The 16,979-nt window shown below is 36.4% G+C and overlaps 1 protein-coding gene across 1 annotated transcript in view; it reads left to right on the top strand.

Moving 5' to 3' along the window:
• The window catches only part of ptprb (protein tyrosine phosphatase receptor type b), a 67,049-nt gene that overhangs the window by 11,253 nt on the left and 38,817 nt on the right, over positions 1-16,979 (top strand). Inside the window, exons 8-24 of the mRNA XM_088072997.1 lie at positions 682-828; positions 1,404-1,521; positions 2,261-2,406; positions 5,154-5,420; positions 5,646-5,704; positions 6,240-6,441; positions 6,524-6,621; positions 7,395-7,560; positions 7,637-7,767; positions 8,507-8,654; positions 9,420-9,689; positions 10,366-10,541; positions 10,732-10,882; positions 11,253-11,353; positions 11,837-12,002; positions 12,403-12,684; positions 15,385-15,663. Coding sequence (XP_087929123.1) covers positions 682-828; positions 1,404-1,521; positions 2,261-2,406; positions 5,154-5,420; positions 5,646-5,704; positions 6,240-6,441; positions 6,524-6,621; positions 7,395-7,560; positions 7,637-7,767; positions 8,507-8,654; positions 9,420-9,689; positions 10,366-10,541; positions 10,732-10,882; positions 11,253-11,353; positions 11,837-12,002; positions 12,403-12,684; positions 15,385-15,663 — 2,907 coding nt within the window. The remainder of the gene's footprint in view (positions 1-681; positions 829-1,403; positions 1,522-2,260; positions 2,407-5,153; positions 5,421-5,645; positions 5,705-6,239; positions 6,442-6,523; positions 6,622-7,394; positions 7,561-7,636; positions 7,768-8,506; positions 8,655-9,419; positions 9,690-10,365; positions 10,542-10,731; positions 10,883-11,252; positions 11,354-11,836; positions 12,003-12,402; positions 12,685-15,384; positions 15,664-16,979) is intronic.

Below are 16,979 nucleotides of genomic sequence, written 5' to 3'. Positions count from 1 at the left end.
CTGCTACAGAAATATGACAAAAAAAAAATGTTATTATAGAAATATATGACAGAAAATGTACACTTTTTTACAGATATGTATGACAGAAAATATAAATATTACAGCAAAACTATGTGACAGAAAATGTAAATGGTACAGAAATACATGACAAAATGCAAATGTTACTACAGAAATATATGACAGAAAATATATATAAAATATCTTTCTTCATAAGTATAGGACAAAATATAAATGTTACAGAGAAACTATATGGAAGAAAAAAAATAATGTTATGAAAAAAGCACATGACAAAATGCAAATCTTACTATAAAAATATATGATACTAAAAAACTATAAAATGTATGTTATTAAAGAATGATATGACAGAAAATATTTATATTACTATAGAATTTTGTGACAGAAAAAAAATATATATATATATAACTCCAGAAATACATGACAGAAAATATGTAACAGTAAATGTAACAGTATAAAGATATGTTGGATAATATGTATTTTACTACAAATATATGTGACAGAAAACATATACAACTATAGAGCTATACTGTATGACAGCAAATGTAAATGTGTATTGCAGAAATAAATGACAGAAAATATGATAATAAATATAAATGTCACTGCAGAAATATTTGACAGTTAATATAAACATTACAACTGAAATAAAATATTTTTATCTCGTAGATAACATCACTGTGGACACCAGAGAGGTGGAGCCAAACATGAGGGAGTGCACCTTCAACGTGCTCACACCTGGGCGGCAGTACACCATCACCGTGACAACCAGGAGCGGGAAACTGAACACGTCTGTGTCTTTGGAGGGAAGGACAGGTGTGTTTTTATGTGTTTGTTTCTGTAAATCCACCTCTGTCTCAGAATTATTATCTTAAAGGTATAAAAACTGTGCTGGTGAAGTTATTTTTCACACTTTTACAATTTAAGGTATTTATAGTAAATGTGGGTAGAACAGAATTTATATTAACCATTAAAATAAATGCACAAAAATGTACAATAACACATTTCTGTAATGTTTACAAGCAGGTATTTGCATTCTGAGGAGGGAGACTTTTTTTTAAATTTGTTTTTTTTGTTTGTTTTTTTATTTATTTTTTAAAGGCAGATGCCTTTTGCAATTAAATATGAACATTTTTATTTATTAGTTTTAACACAAACACACACAGTAAACCACAATTTATTTCCTTTTAAGTCAGAGGAGAAATCAGCTCTTAGATTTTTACTGAAGCTAAAACATTTTAAATTAATAAAAAAATTATTATCGAACATTGAGTAAAATATTGAAAAATAGGAAATTTAACAGACTCTATTATGCGGTCGCTCAGATTTACTTTTAGCATGTTAAAGGGTGCGGGTCCTCAAATGGTCGTGTGTGTTTTTGTGTGTTGCAGTTCCCATGGCGCTCGATGCCATCTCTCTGACGAGCGCTGGGGTCAGCAGCCTCCAGGCATCATGGGAAAAACCACCAGGAGACGTGGACTCGTTCACACTGACTCTGCTGCAGGACAGGTGGGTTTCTAAACCAGGTCACCTAAAGGTGAATTTCACCATAATTGTTGTTTTTGAGTCCCAGTGTGTCCAGTGAAGGAATATGTCCAGAAGGACACAGGGACAGGGGGACAGGGGGACAGGGGGTTACTGTTCATGTAACAATGTGGAAAGACAAAGCTTTTAAATAACTGTGAAACAAGAAAAAAAAAGGTTTCTCTGGAATATGAGACTGAAAATCTAAAAACCTAAATTAGTGCTGACTTTTGTGATGTTGTTTTGTTCTTTTTTTCGACTTTATGTCCATGAATTTAACCCCAGTGGTTCCCAACATAGTTGTCCGGGTCCCTCAAAACGGTCGCCAAGTCTGAAGGAGAGAGATCATTCTTAACATGAGAGAGAATAAAAAAAAAGTTCTGGGAACAAAACATTGTTTTAATGTTTTTGGACTTTCCTCTGATCTGTGCTTTTATTGTGAAATATTGGAAACCTCTTTGGGCCTTAATCAATTATCAATCAACCATGTGAGAAGTTTAGAGCAGAAACTGCTCTCTAGGTAAACTGCTAACAGCTCATTTTCATTTTAAACTGAATCAACGGCTGAAAAGGTTGTGAACACAACAAAAGACTTTTATTTTGATAGAATAAAATGTTTTGATAGTCATGAGGGCGGCTCTGTCTCTACTCTGTCACGATATATGTTTAAAATGAATAATTCTCGTCAGTGTGGGGGTTTTAAGCCGTCTCTTTTCTTCTTCAGCGCCGTGGTTCAGAACTACAGCGTCCCCGTCGGTTCTTCTTCTCTGCTGCTGGCTGGTTTGACTCCCGGCGCCCTCTACAGGCTGCAGGCCGTCACCGTCAGCGGGGGGCTGCAGTCCAAAAGCACCAGTGTGGAGGGACGCACCAGTGAGTTACTCTGAACTAGATCCATAATTCTCACCGCCGGTTTGTCATTATTATCATTATTATTATTATTATTATTATTATTATTATTATTATTATTATTATTATTATTATTATTATTATTATTATTATTTATGTTTATCAAGATTCTTTTAGACTTCATTAATAAATAATTAATTATAAATAATGAATTACTTTCCCACAAATTTCCATTTTTTTCTGTAAAGAAATGCTCAGTTTAAACCAAAGTACACGTTTTTTCATTATTGATTTATTATTGGAAATTTTACCGTCCACAAATCCAAAATTTTCAGATTTTTTATGTGTTTAAATGTTTAGCTGAGCTTATGTACTGACTAAAAAACTCATTAGGTAACAACAGGAATTGATTAGAACTGATTAATTATACCACAGATTACACTGCTAACACTGCCTTCATTTAATAAAAATAATCAGTCTGTAATAATAATAATCTGAAGCTGATTAGGGAATTACAGTCCTGTAAAGTGAAGCGGGGGGGATATTTTTTATATATATATAACAATATTTTGAAGGCAAAATCTTACAAATTGTTGGTTATTTATCTGTTTATCTGTTGTTACCCTATTTTAGACGCAGTATGTTTTTAGGCCAATAAAGTATTGCAAAGCTTCAATAATTTATTGTGGCAGTTTGAAAATAGCTTCATGAATGAAAATGAAATTTACAGAAAATATAAAAAGAAAAATAAACCATCCTGACATGACCTGAACTTGTAAGATTGTGAATATTGCGAAGTGATTACAGGCCTTTATTCATTCTCGTGGTAAAACACTTATTTGGAGAAAATGTCTTAAAAATAGAAATTGCAGTTAAAACAGCGTTTTTATTAAAGTGTCAGTTAGAGCTCCACTAATGTTTTGCTCTAAATTTTGTTTTTCTGAGATTTACAGCCCAAAAAAAGTTTTTATTAACAAAAAAAAGGGATAAGTGGAAGTTTTTACAAGTGACTGGAGCTGTGACATTTGTTATTGTGTAAGAGACGAGAAAAATGTGACGAGTTATATAAGACTTTTTGATAGACTCTGATTGTTTGGAGACAATATTCCCCGCTGACACTTTCAGCTGCTGTTAACGGGAAAAACTCTGAAAAAAACAACCAGCAGGAACGTCAACTAACAGTTACGACTCTGCGTTACTGTAAAACTGCAGAGGAGCTTAACTGTTTTCATATTCATCTCAGAAATTATTTAAATTAGAAAATTTGATTATTTATATTATTTAAAAAACAGTTTTAACCTGAAGAAGACAGTAATGCATTTTTGTTTTTCTCCCCAAACACATTTAATAATTTAGGCATTTTTTTCTTTCTGTGTTTACAAAAAATACTGAGGTCATTATGGATTTATTTTTAGAAAAAATGGCAAGTTTATTTCAACAGTTGATTTCAACAACAAGGCCTTTTTAAGTGCTTTGCATAAAATATACAAAATATAAAAGAAGCAGGATGGAAAAGTATTTATGAAGAATTAAACACAAGACGTTTTGCATAATAGGACCTTATTTCAGAAAAATATATTAATGTTAGTTAATGGTTAGGAAAAAAAATAATGTTTTGATTTTATTTTTTTAAATCTGAATTTATCTCAAACAAAAGTGAAATTATTTTAGAGATAAAATAATATGTTTTGGCGGAAAAGAAAACAAATGTGAAATAAATATAAATGCAAATGAAACTCAAATCTTCATTGTATGCAGTATTATGCTGCAGTATTATACAAGTATACACATTTTGTAAGTTATTCTCCTTTGTTTTAATTAAAAAACAAAACAAAACATTAAGACGAACAACTTCCTGTTTTATATTCTTTTTATTCCATTAATCTTTTTATATTACATCATGTGAAATGTGAGGTTTTTTTTAACCTTTATCCTAATCAACATTATTTATGTTTTCTGTTTTATCTGAACCTTCATGAAGAAGGATGACAGAGTTACAAACATTTAAAGGTTCAGAGGTTAACGTGTGTGTGCGTGCGTGTGTGTGTGCTTGGTGTGTGTCAGTAAAAGTGTATTATGTGATAACATCAGAGGGAGTTTTTAGAACAATGGCTGAAATACCAGAGAGGAGGTTTGAAATTTTCCAAACACACACAAAGACACTCCCAGTGCTCCGCTCAAAGACTTCCTGCACACACACACACACACACACACACACACACACACACACACACACACACACACACACACACACATTCCTGTTGAAAGCACCTATTGTGTTCCTAAATAATGTCCCAGTTATTTTCGGGACAGACTGTGTGTGTTTGTGTGTTCACCTGCCAACCAATCAGCACTCAGGTTGGCGAAAACAAAAACAAGCCCCGCCCCCATATGCCTCCGATGACCTCCTATTGGTCGATAGGTGGAACTAAAGACGTTCTGGACAGAGAACCAATGCCGTCCAAAAGCACCCCTCTGGAAATTCAAATTTTTTGGATGGATTTTAGTCTCTCTTCTTTGGGTTTGGAAATTTGACGGTGAATATTTTAGGACTAGGAATTCACTTTGCACAGTCCAAACACACAGCCACATGACAGTAAATAAATAAATAGTGCAACCATAAATATGATTAGTATGATAATTAAATAGAAGATAATTGGAAAAAACATAGTTGGATAAAGTAGGTTGAATTTCTTTAAAAGCATCTTGAGCTGTTTGTATAGAAAACTGAAAAGATTTTTTCCTCTTTTCTAACTTCTGTCATCTTTCAGCCCCGGCAGCGGTCTCCGAGGTAACCGTTGCTAACGGTGGGATGTCAGACGCTCTGCAGGTGTCCTGGCGCCCGGCGGTGGGTGTGGTGGAAAACTATGTGGTCCGTCTTCAGGACAGGGGTCGGACCGTCCACACACGGGTGGTGTCCCGCTCCTCCCCGCCTGAGTGGTCCTTCAGCTCGCTGGTTGCCGGGAAACTGTACTCGGTTGTCATAGTGACAAGGAGCGGCAACCTGGAGAACGCCACCACAGTTCAAGCACGAACACGTACGGATGTTTGACATTTATGTGCATCCGTCTTTACATTTTGCACTTTATTTGGCTATCATTTACATTTCAGTCAGTTTTTACGCTCATTTGTTTGGGGGGTATGTATTTAGTTTACAATAACATTTCCTGCACCGGATTTAAAAAGCTAAATAACTCAACACCAAACTGTGAGTGAAGATTTGAAACGTGTACGTTGATATTTTGTGTATATTTGTCTCACAGAACCTGCCACTGTGCAAAACCCAACAGCTGTCCACTCTGCAAGAGACGGCTTTCTCAAGGTGTGTTTATCAGCTATTTCATAACTAACATTTTAATCATTTATCACAGTGTTTTTCACAGTGAAATATACATCACTTTACTTCCTCATCAATATCTTGTGTAAGTTCTTGTGATAAAGTGAAAACTTCAATGTTCCTCCAAACAGAACCAAAAGTGTTTGAAGTTTTTATTCATGCACTTTGTATTTTAAAGTAGTGACATTTTACAAAAGAAAAAAAGAAAAATTAACCCCACAAATAATCTTATGACCCCACAAATTAGTCTTGGGATCCAAAATAGGTTGCAGACCTGAGTTTTAATCTTTTTCTTAATTTCTAGTTTCTTAATATAAATTTTAATTTGAGAGGAAATGGAGACAAAGTTTTTTTTGTTTGCTTGTTTAGTTATGTTGAGCTTATTTCCAGAGAAAATAAACTTTAAAATCAAGTTTATGTTAATTAACATTGCATTTATAGTCAAAAGTATTATTATTTGTTTGAGTGTATTTTACATACAGTCGGTATTTTCGTCGTTTCTCCTGTGTTGCGTGTTCAGGTGTACTGGCGTAACGCAGCTGGAGATCTGGACCGTTACGTGGTTCTGATCAGTTACAACAACAGCGTTCTGCAAAACAAGAGTGTCTCCACTGGACACGAGTGCGTCTTCTCCTCTCTGTCGCCGGGGAGACTCTACACTGTCACCGTGGAGACATGGAGCGGGGACTATGTCAGCAGCGTCTCCACCGATGGACGCACCTGTGAGTCAGAAACCAAGAGACGAGTGTTATTTATTTCTATTCTTTAAAATGAAATTGCAGGTAAAGTTTTGTTTCCCCTCAGTTCCAGCAGCTGTTGGAAACCTGTCGCTCGGCAACGCAGGCACAGGTGATCTGACTGTCACCTGGAGCCCCGCCCCCGGAGACGTGGACCACTATGAGGTGTGTGCTCGTGACTTTAAACTTACACACACTGTCAAGACTTACGGGACATTTATTCAGGACTTCAAGGTCTTTGTGCAGCATTTTGTTTCTTAGTGCAGCTAATTAACCAAATCTACTCGCTGTCTACTGACTTTATTTAAAGAAATGGTTTAAATGACCATCAGCTTCCTGAATAAACACAGGTGTTCAAAAGTGAAAGTGTTGATATTTTCACAGCAATACAATAAATTATGATAAATTATATGTAATAAAACGATGTTTTTCATGTCAAAGAAGGTTATTTTAAAGGTTGTTCCAAGAATGTGTAAAATTGAAATTGTGCTTTATCAAAGAGGGGAATAAACAGCAACAAAAACAAAATAAACAACAACAAAATCAGTATCATACCAGAATTTCACAATTTGTGCATTCCTATTTATGTGTTGAGCATCTTCAAATACTCACATGTACTGTGTTTACAGCAGCTTACAGAGTTAAACTTTAAAAGTGTATTTATTCTCTTAGTTTTATTCCAAATCCGTCCAAGAGTTAAAGTAAACACAGCCAATTAAACTATTTGCAGTTGCGTTGTGAAAAGCTTGTGTGAGAAACACACACAACACAAAAATTTTTATATATATATATATGTATGTTTTGTTGAAATTAAACCATTTAAATATTTCATTAACGTTGTATTTATTCTGAGGAGAAAAGTGTTAATCTGCACTAACATGTTGTAATGATCTCGGCCGCTGAGTTTTACTTTTATTGTTTTCTCCACTCGTCTCCAGGTGACTCTGCTCTTTAACGACACTCGTGTTTTCCCTCCGGTCACGTTGGGCAGCAACGTGCGACTTCACCAGCTGACCTCCTTGACCCCCGGGCGGCTTTATAAGATCGTTGTGTCGACGTTCAGCGGGCCGTACCAGAGACCGCAGTTCATTGAGGGACGGACAGGTGAGACGATCAAGACAACTTAATTTAAAAATCAACATGAAATCCAGTTTTGCTGAAGCCGGATTCTCCTCTTTAGTTCCCAGTGCTGTTGGAAACCTCCACATGGTTCCTCGACCCGGCCTGACGGACTCTGCTGGTGGACTGCTGGTCTCCTGGACACCTGGAGACGGAGACATGGACATGTATGCCGTCTCCTTATCCACCACGGTGAGGTTCATTGTTTCTTCCCGAAGGCCAAAAGCACAATGAACACAAATAAGCACTAAGAGACTCAACTACACTTCCACTTATCCATGGACAATATGGTATTGATAACATCTGTTTCTTCTACTTCTACTACCGTTTTTTCGTAATGTTATTCATTAACTTCTGTACACTTACCTTATTTTTGCTCTGTTTTATACATTTATATTATTTCTTTTTTATTATTGTATGTGCATGTGTGTTTTTTTTTGCTCATGCACCATCAGCAGTGCTCCTTTTTTCATTGTATGCTGTACAATGACAATAAAGGCATTCTGTTTCTATTTATTATTTTTCACAGCGATAGAATAAAATCAGTATTCATTTAAAGTTTAATACTAAGAAATGAAGGGACTCAAAGCAAAAATCAGTATGTTGTTAGTAATGAGTTCTTACAGTAATCTCCACTGAATAACCTTACACATAATGTAACATAATGCCAAATTTATTTTCTTTAGCTGTCACCAGTGGACAGATATTGTATAAAAAATGAAATAAACTGGGCCTAAAATGGATCTTTGTGGTACACCGCAAGAGCTCAAGGAAGAAAAGAGTGAAAAAACATAAAAGCTGATCGATAAGACACAAAATGTGGATGAGTGATGATACAGTCTGTAGATGTAGAGACACTCGATTGATGAATTGATGACAGGTGAATGCATGATGTGTTAATTTATATTCTGTTATCACTTCCTGTCTCCAGGATGGCGTCATCATTGAGACTCGCCACGTCCATAAACACATCTCCTCCCTCAACTTCCTGGATCTGACCCCAGGTCAAGCCTACACCATCACCATCCAATCACTGAGCGGGAAGCTGACCAATAGCAACACGGCCACAGGAAGAACTGGTACGACACTGATAGATTTAATACATTTAAATTTAACCCTTTGAAACTTGAGCAAACTGGCCTTGTTTCTTTCAAAAACAAGGGAAAAGGCAATGAGTCTTTAACAGAATAATGACCTGAAAATTAGTAAGAAATTAGTACAAAAAATAACATGAAAACTAGTTAAAACAGCCACACAAGAAAGGATTTAAAGGAAGTCGTAGGATAAGCACCTTATACAACTCTATGTTAAAAAAAAAAAAATCTTAAATATACCTTAAACTTTCTGAAACATGGGAAGAAGGCAATTAGCAAAAAGAAGAAATTTCCTAAAAAAAATAGCATAGAAAATAGCATAGAAATTATTAAAAAATTAGTTTTAAAAAAAGGAAAAAAATTAAAATGAGAAACAAAGTGAAAGAAGCAAAAGAAGTGTCGTCCCCTCTCTCCGCCCCTTTCACACTATCACTCTGTCCTTTCCAATAAAAAAATAAAAAAATAAAAAATACAATAATTCTGTTACCTAAATTTAAAATCTGTAATTATGATACTTATAGTTAGCTTTTTTTCCTTAAAATTTAACGCCATCTTTTTAAAATTTTTCAAGTTGCACATTGACTTTTTCTATTTTTTTGAAAGAAATCAAACCAATTTGCTAAAAGTTCAAAGGTTTAAATACTTGTAAAAGGCGTCTGAATACAGCAAAAGAAAAATTATGTTGCTAAAGGTTTCAAAGGGTTCAGAAAACTGCATTAATATGGATGATCATTGATTATTGTGTTCCAGCTCCGGCCAGAGTCACAGCTCTGCAGGCCGACAACGACCACACCACCCACAGTCTGACCGTCAGCTGGGAGAGGCCGGTGGGCGTGTACGACGGCTACAACCTGCAGCTTTTGGACGAGGCCGGCGTCCTTCTGGCCAACCGTTCGGTCTCTGTGGAGAGCCGGAGCGAACGTCTAGAGGGTCTGACATCAGGGAAGTGGTACAGAGTGAAGGTGGCGACGCTCAGCGGTGGCGTCCCGTCGCTTGACGCCACAGCAGAAGGACAAACTCGTAAGTGAAAACATTACACCGCAGCACGAACTTTCCTCTCAAGTGACTTATTTTTCTTACAATGTGCACGAAAACTCCTTAACATCTGAACCAAACTGGGATCAAAGCAATAAACTTTCATTCTTTCCTTTCAAATTTATGTTTAATTTCTTATCTACAAGTGGTTTCGGGATCAGTCTCAATCACGTCCATGTGACTATTGATCACTAACACTTATCTCACAACTCCTGAACTCTTAGCTGAAATTCTACATCCAGAAACAAAAATGTTTAAGTTCACAACCCTCTTTCCATCTTTTCTTGATTGACTTCAACTCAACACTTCCCTCTCTTGCTCTTACAAACAACAAAAAAAACAACAGAATATTTTCAGAATATAACAGAAACTTTCTGTACGAAACCTCCTGATGTGATATGAATATTAATTATTTTTTGCTTTTTTGTTGCTTTTTTTTCCATCTCAAGATTTTATTGATTTATCATTATTATTATTATTATTATTATTATTGTTAATGATATTTGTAGAATGTCAGTTATCTGTGCTCTCATGTATGTTTGTGTTCTTCTTTACCAGACATATTTTAAACACTTTTTTGTTAAATAAAGCTGAAAACAAACACACAAACAAACAAATAAATAAATGACTTGCTACATCGTCTTCTTTGTCTGTGTTTCAGGTCCGGCTGCAGTCAGTAATCTGACCGTCACCTCGGCCAACACCTCTGCACTCTCGTTCTCCTGGCTTCTCTCTGACGGCCACGTCGACATTTATGACCTGACGCTCTACAGCGTCGTCGAGGCAACAGCCAATCACAGGCAGGACGCTGCAGGAAGCAAGAAGGAGCATCATCAGGTGGGTTATAATATTTCATCAGTTTTATCCTTTTTACTGAAGTAAAAGTACTAATACCAAAGTGTGAAAAAACACTCCACAAGTAAAATTCCTGCATTTCAAACCTCATCTGAAGTAAAAGTATTGATAGTGCAGTAAAACGTTCCCTGTTTGATCTTATGTTGATGCTTTATTCGTGTGTGTGGTGCAGGCGTTGGGTGAGCAGGTGGACCTGCAGAAAGTTGGTCCGGCTGCAGACAGCTGTGTTTTCTCCGGCCTGCGAGCAGGAAGTCTGTACAGACTGCAGGTGGTGAGCTGGAGCAGAGGCATGAGCAGCGACTCCTCCGTGCTCGCCAGAACTGGTCAGTGCATTTATTATTAAAATCATTATTATTATTATATTGATATGATAAGTGGTTACATGACGATTGGATTCTGCACGTTTTCGTTTATAATGCTGTTTCTCATCTTGTTTCTCTCCTTTATTTTGTTTATTACTTTCCTCTTTTGCTTTTTCGTTGTCCTCCGTCTTTCTTGTTATTATTTTCTTTCTTTTCTCACTTTGTCTGCTCTTCAATTACCATTATCCATCTTTCTGTTTCTTGACCTTTCTCCTGCATTTTCATTTTGTTTATCTTTCTGTTGTTCTTCTTTACCATCTTGTGTATCATCTTCATCTTACTTCATTGTCGTTCCTCACAATTATGTTTTCTGTTTTTTTCTGCTCAACAGTCCCGTCTTCAGTGTCGTCTCTTCAGGTTCAGAGTTCAGGACGGACGGACAGACTGACGGTCAGCTGGCAGCACGGAGAGGGAAGCTGGAGCAGCTATCAGGTTCATCATTCATTTATTTTATTTAAATCAAGCAGCTTAAAGTCCTAAAATCTGTTTGTCAAGAGACATATTGTAAAAAGATCAACATGAAAACATGATTACACAGAATTATTTTTTTTTTCATTAGTTTGTATCTTTTTGTATTTATTCTAATATTTTTTATTTTCAGTTCAGTTTTGTTAGTTTCCAGAGTGGGTTTGCTCTTTCAGTTTAGTTTTTTAAGTTACAGTATTAAATTTAATTTTATTATTATAATTTGGGGGACATTTGTCAAGATTAAACTTTAAGTAACAGCACTTGTAAAGGCAACTATAGGCATCCTAGTCTCAATAAACATATGCACCAGCGCCTGCTGATGCGCGCTGATAAAGTTGACCAAAACAACAAAGACGAAAGCCAAAGACCTGCAGCAGTAGTATTAATCAAAAAGCATCAGACAGAATGGTTAATATACTGTATGTTGAACACTTTTTCTGTTTTAAGGTGGTATTGTACGACGTTTCTGGAGCCACTCTGGGAGCTCAGACGCTCGGGGCAGATCACAGGAGTCACACGTTCTCTGGGCTCGTCCCTGGTAGGCTGTACCGTGGTGAGGTCATAACACACAGCGGGGAACTGACCAATAACGTCTCAGCCTTCGGACGCACCAGTAAGTAAAAAAATAAAATAAAAAATCCACACAAAAACAGAGTTAAAAATAGTAGTGGAATAGTTTCATGATGTTTTTACAACAGTGTATGTGGAATATGTTTCATGTGCAATTTATGTGCAATATTTTGTACCTGCAATTTTGTTTATGAGCAGTTTACTGGAGTTATTTGGTGCAGATAGTGCTGTTTTGTTCATAAGTGGTTTGTTCTTATTGTAACTGTAAATACATTTATTGATTCAGCTTCTGAGTCCGAGACAAATTTCCCCACGGGGACAATAAAGTATATTGTATCGAATCGTATCGTATCGTATCGTATCGTATCGTATCGTATCGTATCGTATCGTATCGTATCGTATCATTATACGTAGAGTTCATATTTTCTACTGTTTCCCTCCAGCTCCGGAGCCGCCCACCCACCTATCTGTCAAACAAGGCCCGACCAATGACACGATAGAGCTGACGTGGTCTGGTCCTGCCTCTGGGGACTACGACAGTTTCAGCCTGCAGTGGAGCCCTCCAGACCCCATGTCCATCACACAGACTCACCTGACCAGCCGCATCCTGGGTGGGATGTTTCCGGGGCGACAGTACAACTTCACCGTGGCGACCGTCAGCGGGGGTGGCGCCCGGGGTGGCCCCATGGTCAGGAGCCAGACAATCCAGAGGAACGTCAGGACAAGTAGGTTAAAACACTCTGAAATTTATAGAAACACACATTTATAAATGAACTTAATTGGTGTTGGATGGAATGCTAGCAGTTTCCCACTGCTTATGGTCTTAATGCTAAGCTAGGCTAACCATGTCCAGATGTTATTGATATTCTCGTCTCACCCTGGTAAAGTATCTCCACAAATGGCAAACTTTTCCTACGATGGGTGTTGTTTTCATGATAAAGGCTCAGTGTGTAAGATTTACTGGCCTCTAGTGGTGAGGACTGCATATTTCAACCAGCTGAGACTTCTCCTGAAGGGAATTCCTTCAGTGTTGATCATTCAGGAGGTTCTTACCGGGAGCCAAATTATCCGCAGTGGTTTCTTCCTCTCTAAAATAAACAAACCAGGTGATTTTCACTGGTAAAAATACTGAAAAAAGCAGTTTGATGTTAAAAATCAGTGTTTTTCCAATGGGGTTTGGCAAGTCACAGATGGGCTGCTCACTCAGCTCTTCAAAAGTGTGCTCATCTTTTCTCTCTGAGAAGTTTAAATCCAGATGTTCAGGGAAACAAACAAACCAGAAGATTCATGCATTAAAAAACAAACTAAAAAACATAAAAAGAGTTTGTAAAATAGGGTGTTTTGAATATAAATTATATCACAAGACAGTTTACATAAGTACAGCTGCAGCGATTAGTTGTTAAATCCATCAGTTGGTTCACAGAAAATTAATTGCCAGCTATTTTCAAAAAGTCTTTCTCAGCACTTTTAAAATAACTTTTTTGAAGTGGATTTTTTTTCTTTTAAAAAATTATTTTGAGGTGTTATTTATTTATTCTAAAATGTGTCTGCGTTGGCTGATTTTACTTTTGATACTTTTGATTTAAATACATTTTCCGGATTATGCATACTTACTATAAATTAAGTTCTATTTTCAATGCAGGACTTTTACTTGTGACATGGTTTAGTATTAGTACTTTTACTTAAGTAAGTAAAGGATTTGAATATTTCTACCACTTCTCTGTATAAATCAACTTCAGCAGCGTTTCTTGTTCTCACCAGCAGATGGAAACATAACAAAGAGTCTGACTGTAAAATGAGGACACACTCTGCTGTCCGTCCCTCTGTTTCTGCTTCTGAAACCATTTTTAATCACATTCTGTTTGGGCGTTTTTTTGGCTGCAGGGATCAAAACTGCTCACCAGAAGGAATTAAAAAAATCACACATTATAAATATGTAGACAGTGACCTGGTTTCTCAGTTTTCTCAGCTGAGGTCGGCCAAAGAGGTGATGCAGTATTAACAAATATAGACACTGACACACAGTTAAAGGAGGAAAAAGCACATTTTTTATTTTGGAGGTGACAAACTTTTAGTTGGAATAATACAAATAAAATAATAACATTAACTTAAAGGATGAGTCTGCAGATAATCTAAATTTTCTTGAACATTTATTAGTTATTTTTCAAGAATTGAAATAGAACTAATATCCCCCAAATTAGCAAGAAATGAATTAAACAAATGTACCTGAAAATTTGTTTAAAATAAATAAAATAAAAAAGAAATGTCCTGCAAAAGTTTAGTAATTCTGTACCATAATTCTGTAACATAAAATAGCTATAAATATAGTTTTTTTCTAGGGTTTTAAATCTACTAATTTCTTGTAATTCCTGAAACAATTTTTATAAAGTTGCTCATTGCTTTTCTTTTTTAACACGTGTTTTAAATAAATCCAGAGGTACCACGGATCCTTGAAAAGCCTTAAAAGGCATTGAATTTATGCATCGAAAAATAAGGCCTTACTTAGAATCAAAATGTCTTGAATCAAATTTTCTAAAAACAAAATCAAATAAAAATAGGAAATAGGATTTTATGAAATACTTCTTTGCAATATAAATTTATGAGGTTTCATCATCAGTTTGCCGCAAGCCAGAAAAAGACAAATGTCCTGCTTCACCTTCGTCTCTTTGTCCTCTCTCACACATTCATCATCCCTTTGGGAGACACTTTTATCGGCACATCCGCATGAATAAACCTTAAAGAGCAGCACGGACTCATCACTCAGGAGACGGGTTTCATTAATATAAACGCTGTTTGAGTTTCGACCTTTTCTGTGAAAAACACAAACTGTGACTCAGCAAGAAGAAATAATACCTGAAAATGTATTGGACTGACTGTCCTTCTCTCCTACTGTCTCACATTGTCTCCTATCTCTCCTTTTCATCCTCTTCTCTTCTCTTCTCTTCTCTTCTCTTCTCTTCTCTTCTCTTCTCTTCTCTTCTCTTCTCTTCTCTTCTCTTCTCTTCTCTTCTCTCTGTTCTCCTGTTTTCTCTCCTGTGTTATCTTGTTACCTCCTCTTCTCCTCCATCTTTGTCCCATTTTCTCCCTCCCTGCCTCCTCTTCTCTCCTGTATCATCTCCTTCCTTCTCCTTTCTTTCACTTTATTCCTCTTACTTTTTGTCTCCTCGTGTCCTCTCCTCCTCTCTCCTTGTTTCCTCTCATCTCTTTTTGTTTCCTCTTTCTCTCTCCTTGCCTCCTCTTCTTTCTCTTTGACTCTTATCCTCTCTCCTTCTCTCTCCTCCTTGTTTCCTCTCCTCTCCTCCCTGTCTCCTCTTTGTTGCCTACTCTTTCTCCTCGTCTCCTCTCCTCCCTGTCCTCTTTCTTTGTATCCTCATCTCTCCCCTTGTTTTCTCTCTCCTTGTTTCCTCTCCTCTTGTCTCCTTCAGGTCCATCTCCCCTGAAGTCCATCCACTGCTTCCCTCTCTCGTCCTCCTCCCTCTCCTGCTCCTGGTCGCCTCCTCTCTCCGACTTCGACTCCTATGAGGTCGAGTGTCGTCGCCACGATGACGGGGAGCTGACCTCTGCCCTGCGTCTGGTCGAGGGCGTAACCGCGGTAACGCTGGACCACCTGGAGGCATACAGGAAGTACTCTGTGACTGTCAGAGTGTCGTCAGCCGGACAGACAAGTCCACCGGCAACACACACCACCGTCACCATGATCGACCGTGAGTACACACACACCCACCCACACACACACACACACACACAGCCTCAGGTGCTGCAGTTGGTGTTTAAATAAAAACTGTGTGTCCCAGATGACCAGTCCTATTTAAACACAGAGACAGAGAACAGCAGGATTCATTCATTAATTTATTCAGTGTAAAGAAGAAAAGTTGTTTTTAGGTTCTTAAAAAAACCCAAAACACACCAGCCAGTTTCAAAGTAGTCAGTGATTAAATGAGCTGGCACCATTAACACTTTAAAGAAAAGAATTAATTATTTTGTATTTGAGGTTAGTCGGTGACGTTAATGTGACTTTTTTAAAAAATATAATAATAATAACAATAATAACTTTATTTATGTATCACCGTTAAAAACAGAGTTTACAAAGTGCTTTGACAAACAAAGCAAAGCAGAACTGGGATACAGAGTTGGATACATAGATAGTTGCAACAATGGAAAGCCGAACAAAACAGTCGTATTGAACATAAACGAAACGAAACTATAACAATACAAGATGAAGGATGTAAAATATCAATACAAAATAATACAAGAAAATAGACAAAAAACAACAACAGAAGCAACAAAACCACAAAAATGAAATAAAGTAAACAAAACACAAATTAAAAAATACATTTAAGTAAAGTATAAAAGAAAAGTAATAGAAATAAATAAAAAGTTGGCATCACATAAAAAGTAATAGATTTCCATCATCAGAGGGCCGACAGCGACGGACAGGCAGTTGATTTATTTGGTAAAACTAGTTTCTTTGGTTAAATCTGTTTCTCCACACACATAATAATATGAATAAAACTAGGTCTTTTCTAAAAGTTACCGTGACCCAAAAGAAGCTGAAAATACTTCTTCTCTCTTTACGTCCATCTTTCCTCTCCCTCTCTCTGCTCGTGTTGTATTATAAATCATCCCGACACAACTAGACTGTGAGACAGAAACAGAAAAAGAACGAATATATAAAAAGGCCACGACTCCAGAAAATCGCCAAGAACATATATTTAATTTATTTAGTGACAGTTGAACTAAAAACATGGAGGAGATCAAAAGAAAGAAAAAGTGAAACAGAGCAGAGACGGATTCTCTGTTAGGAGAAAATTACACATGATGATATTAAAATTACCCATTATATTTTATTTTTTCAAAATAATTTTATTGGTCTTATTATGTCAAAAATCTCACTTTCTCCTAATTTGATTTATTTATCTTGATTTCTAAATCATGACTCACTATCTGGTACTCCAAAAAATCTAAAAATAATATCTTAAAATTATATAATAAATTATATAATATATATAGTTTATATTTA

The sequence above is a fragment of the Plectropomus leopardus genome, chromosome 22 (genome assembly GCF_026936395.1).
Source record: "Plectropomus leopardus strain MGB_pleo_1.0 chromosome 22, ASM2693639v1, whole genome shotgun sequence".
NCBI classification, from domain to species: domain Eukaryota; kingdom Metazoa; phylum Chordata; class Actinopteri; order Perciformes; family Serranidae; genus Plectropomus; species Plectropomus leopardus.
Note: the sequence above shows the minus strand (reverse complement) of the source record. Positions and strands in the feature narration are given on the sequence as shown.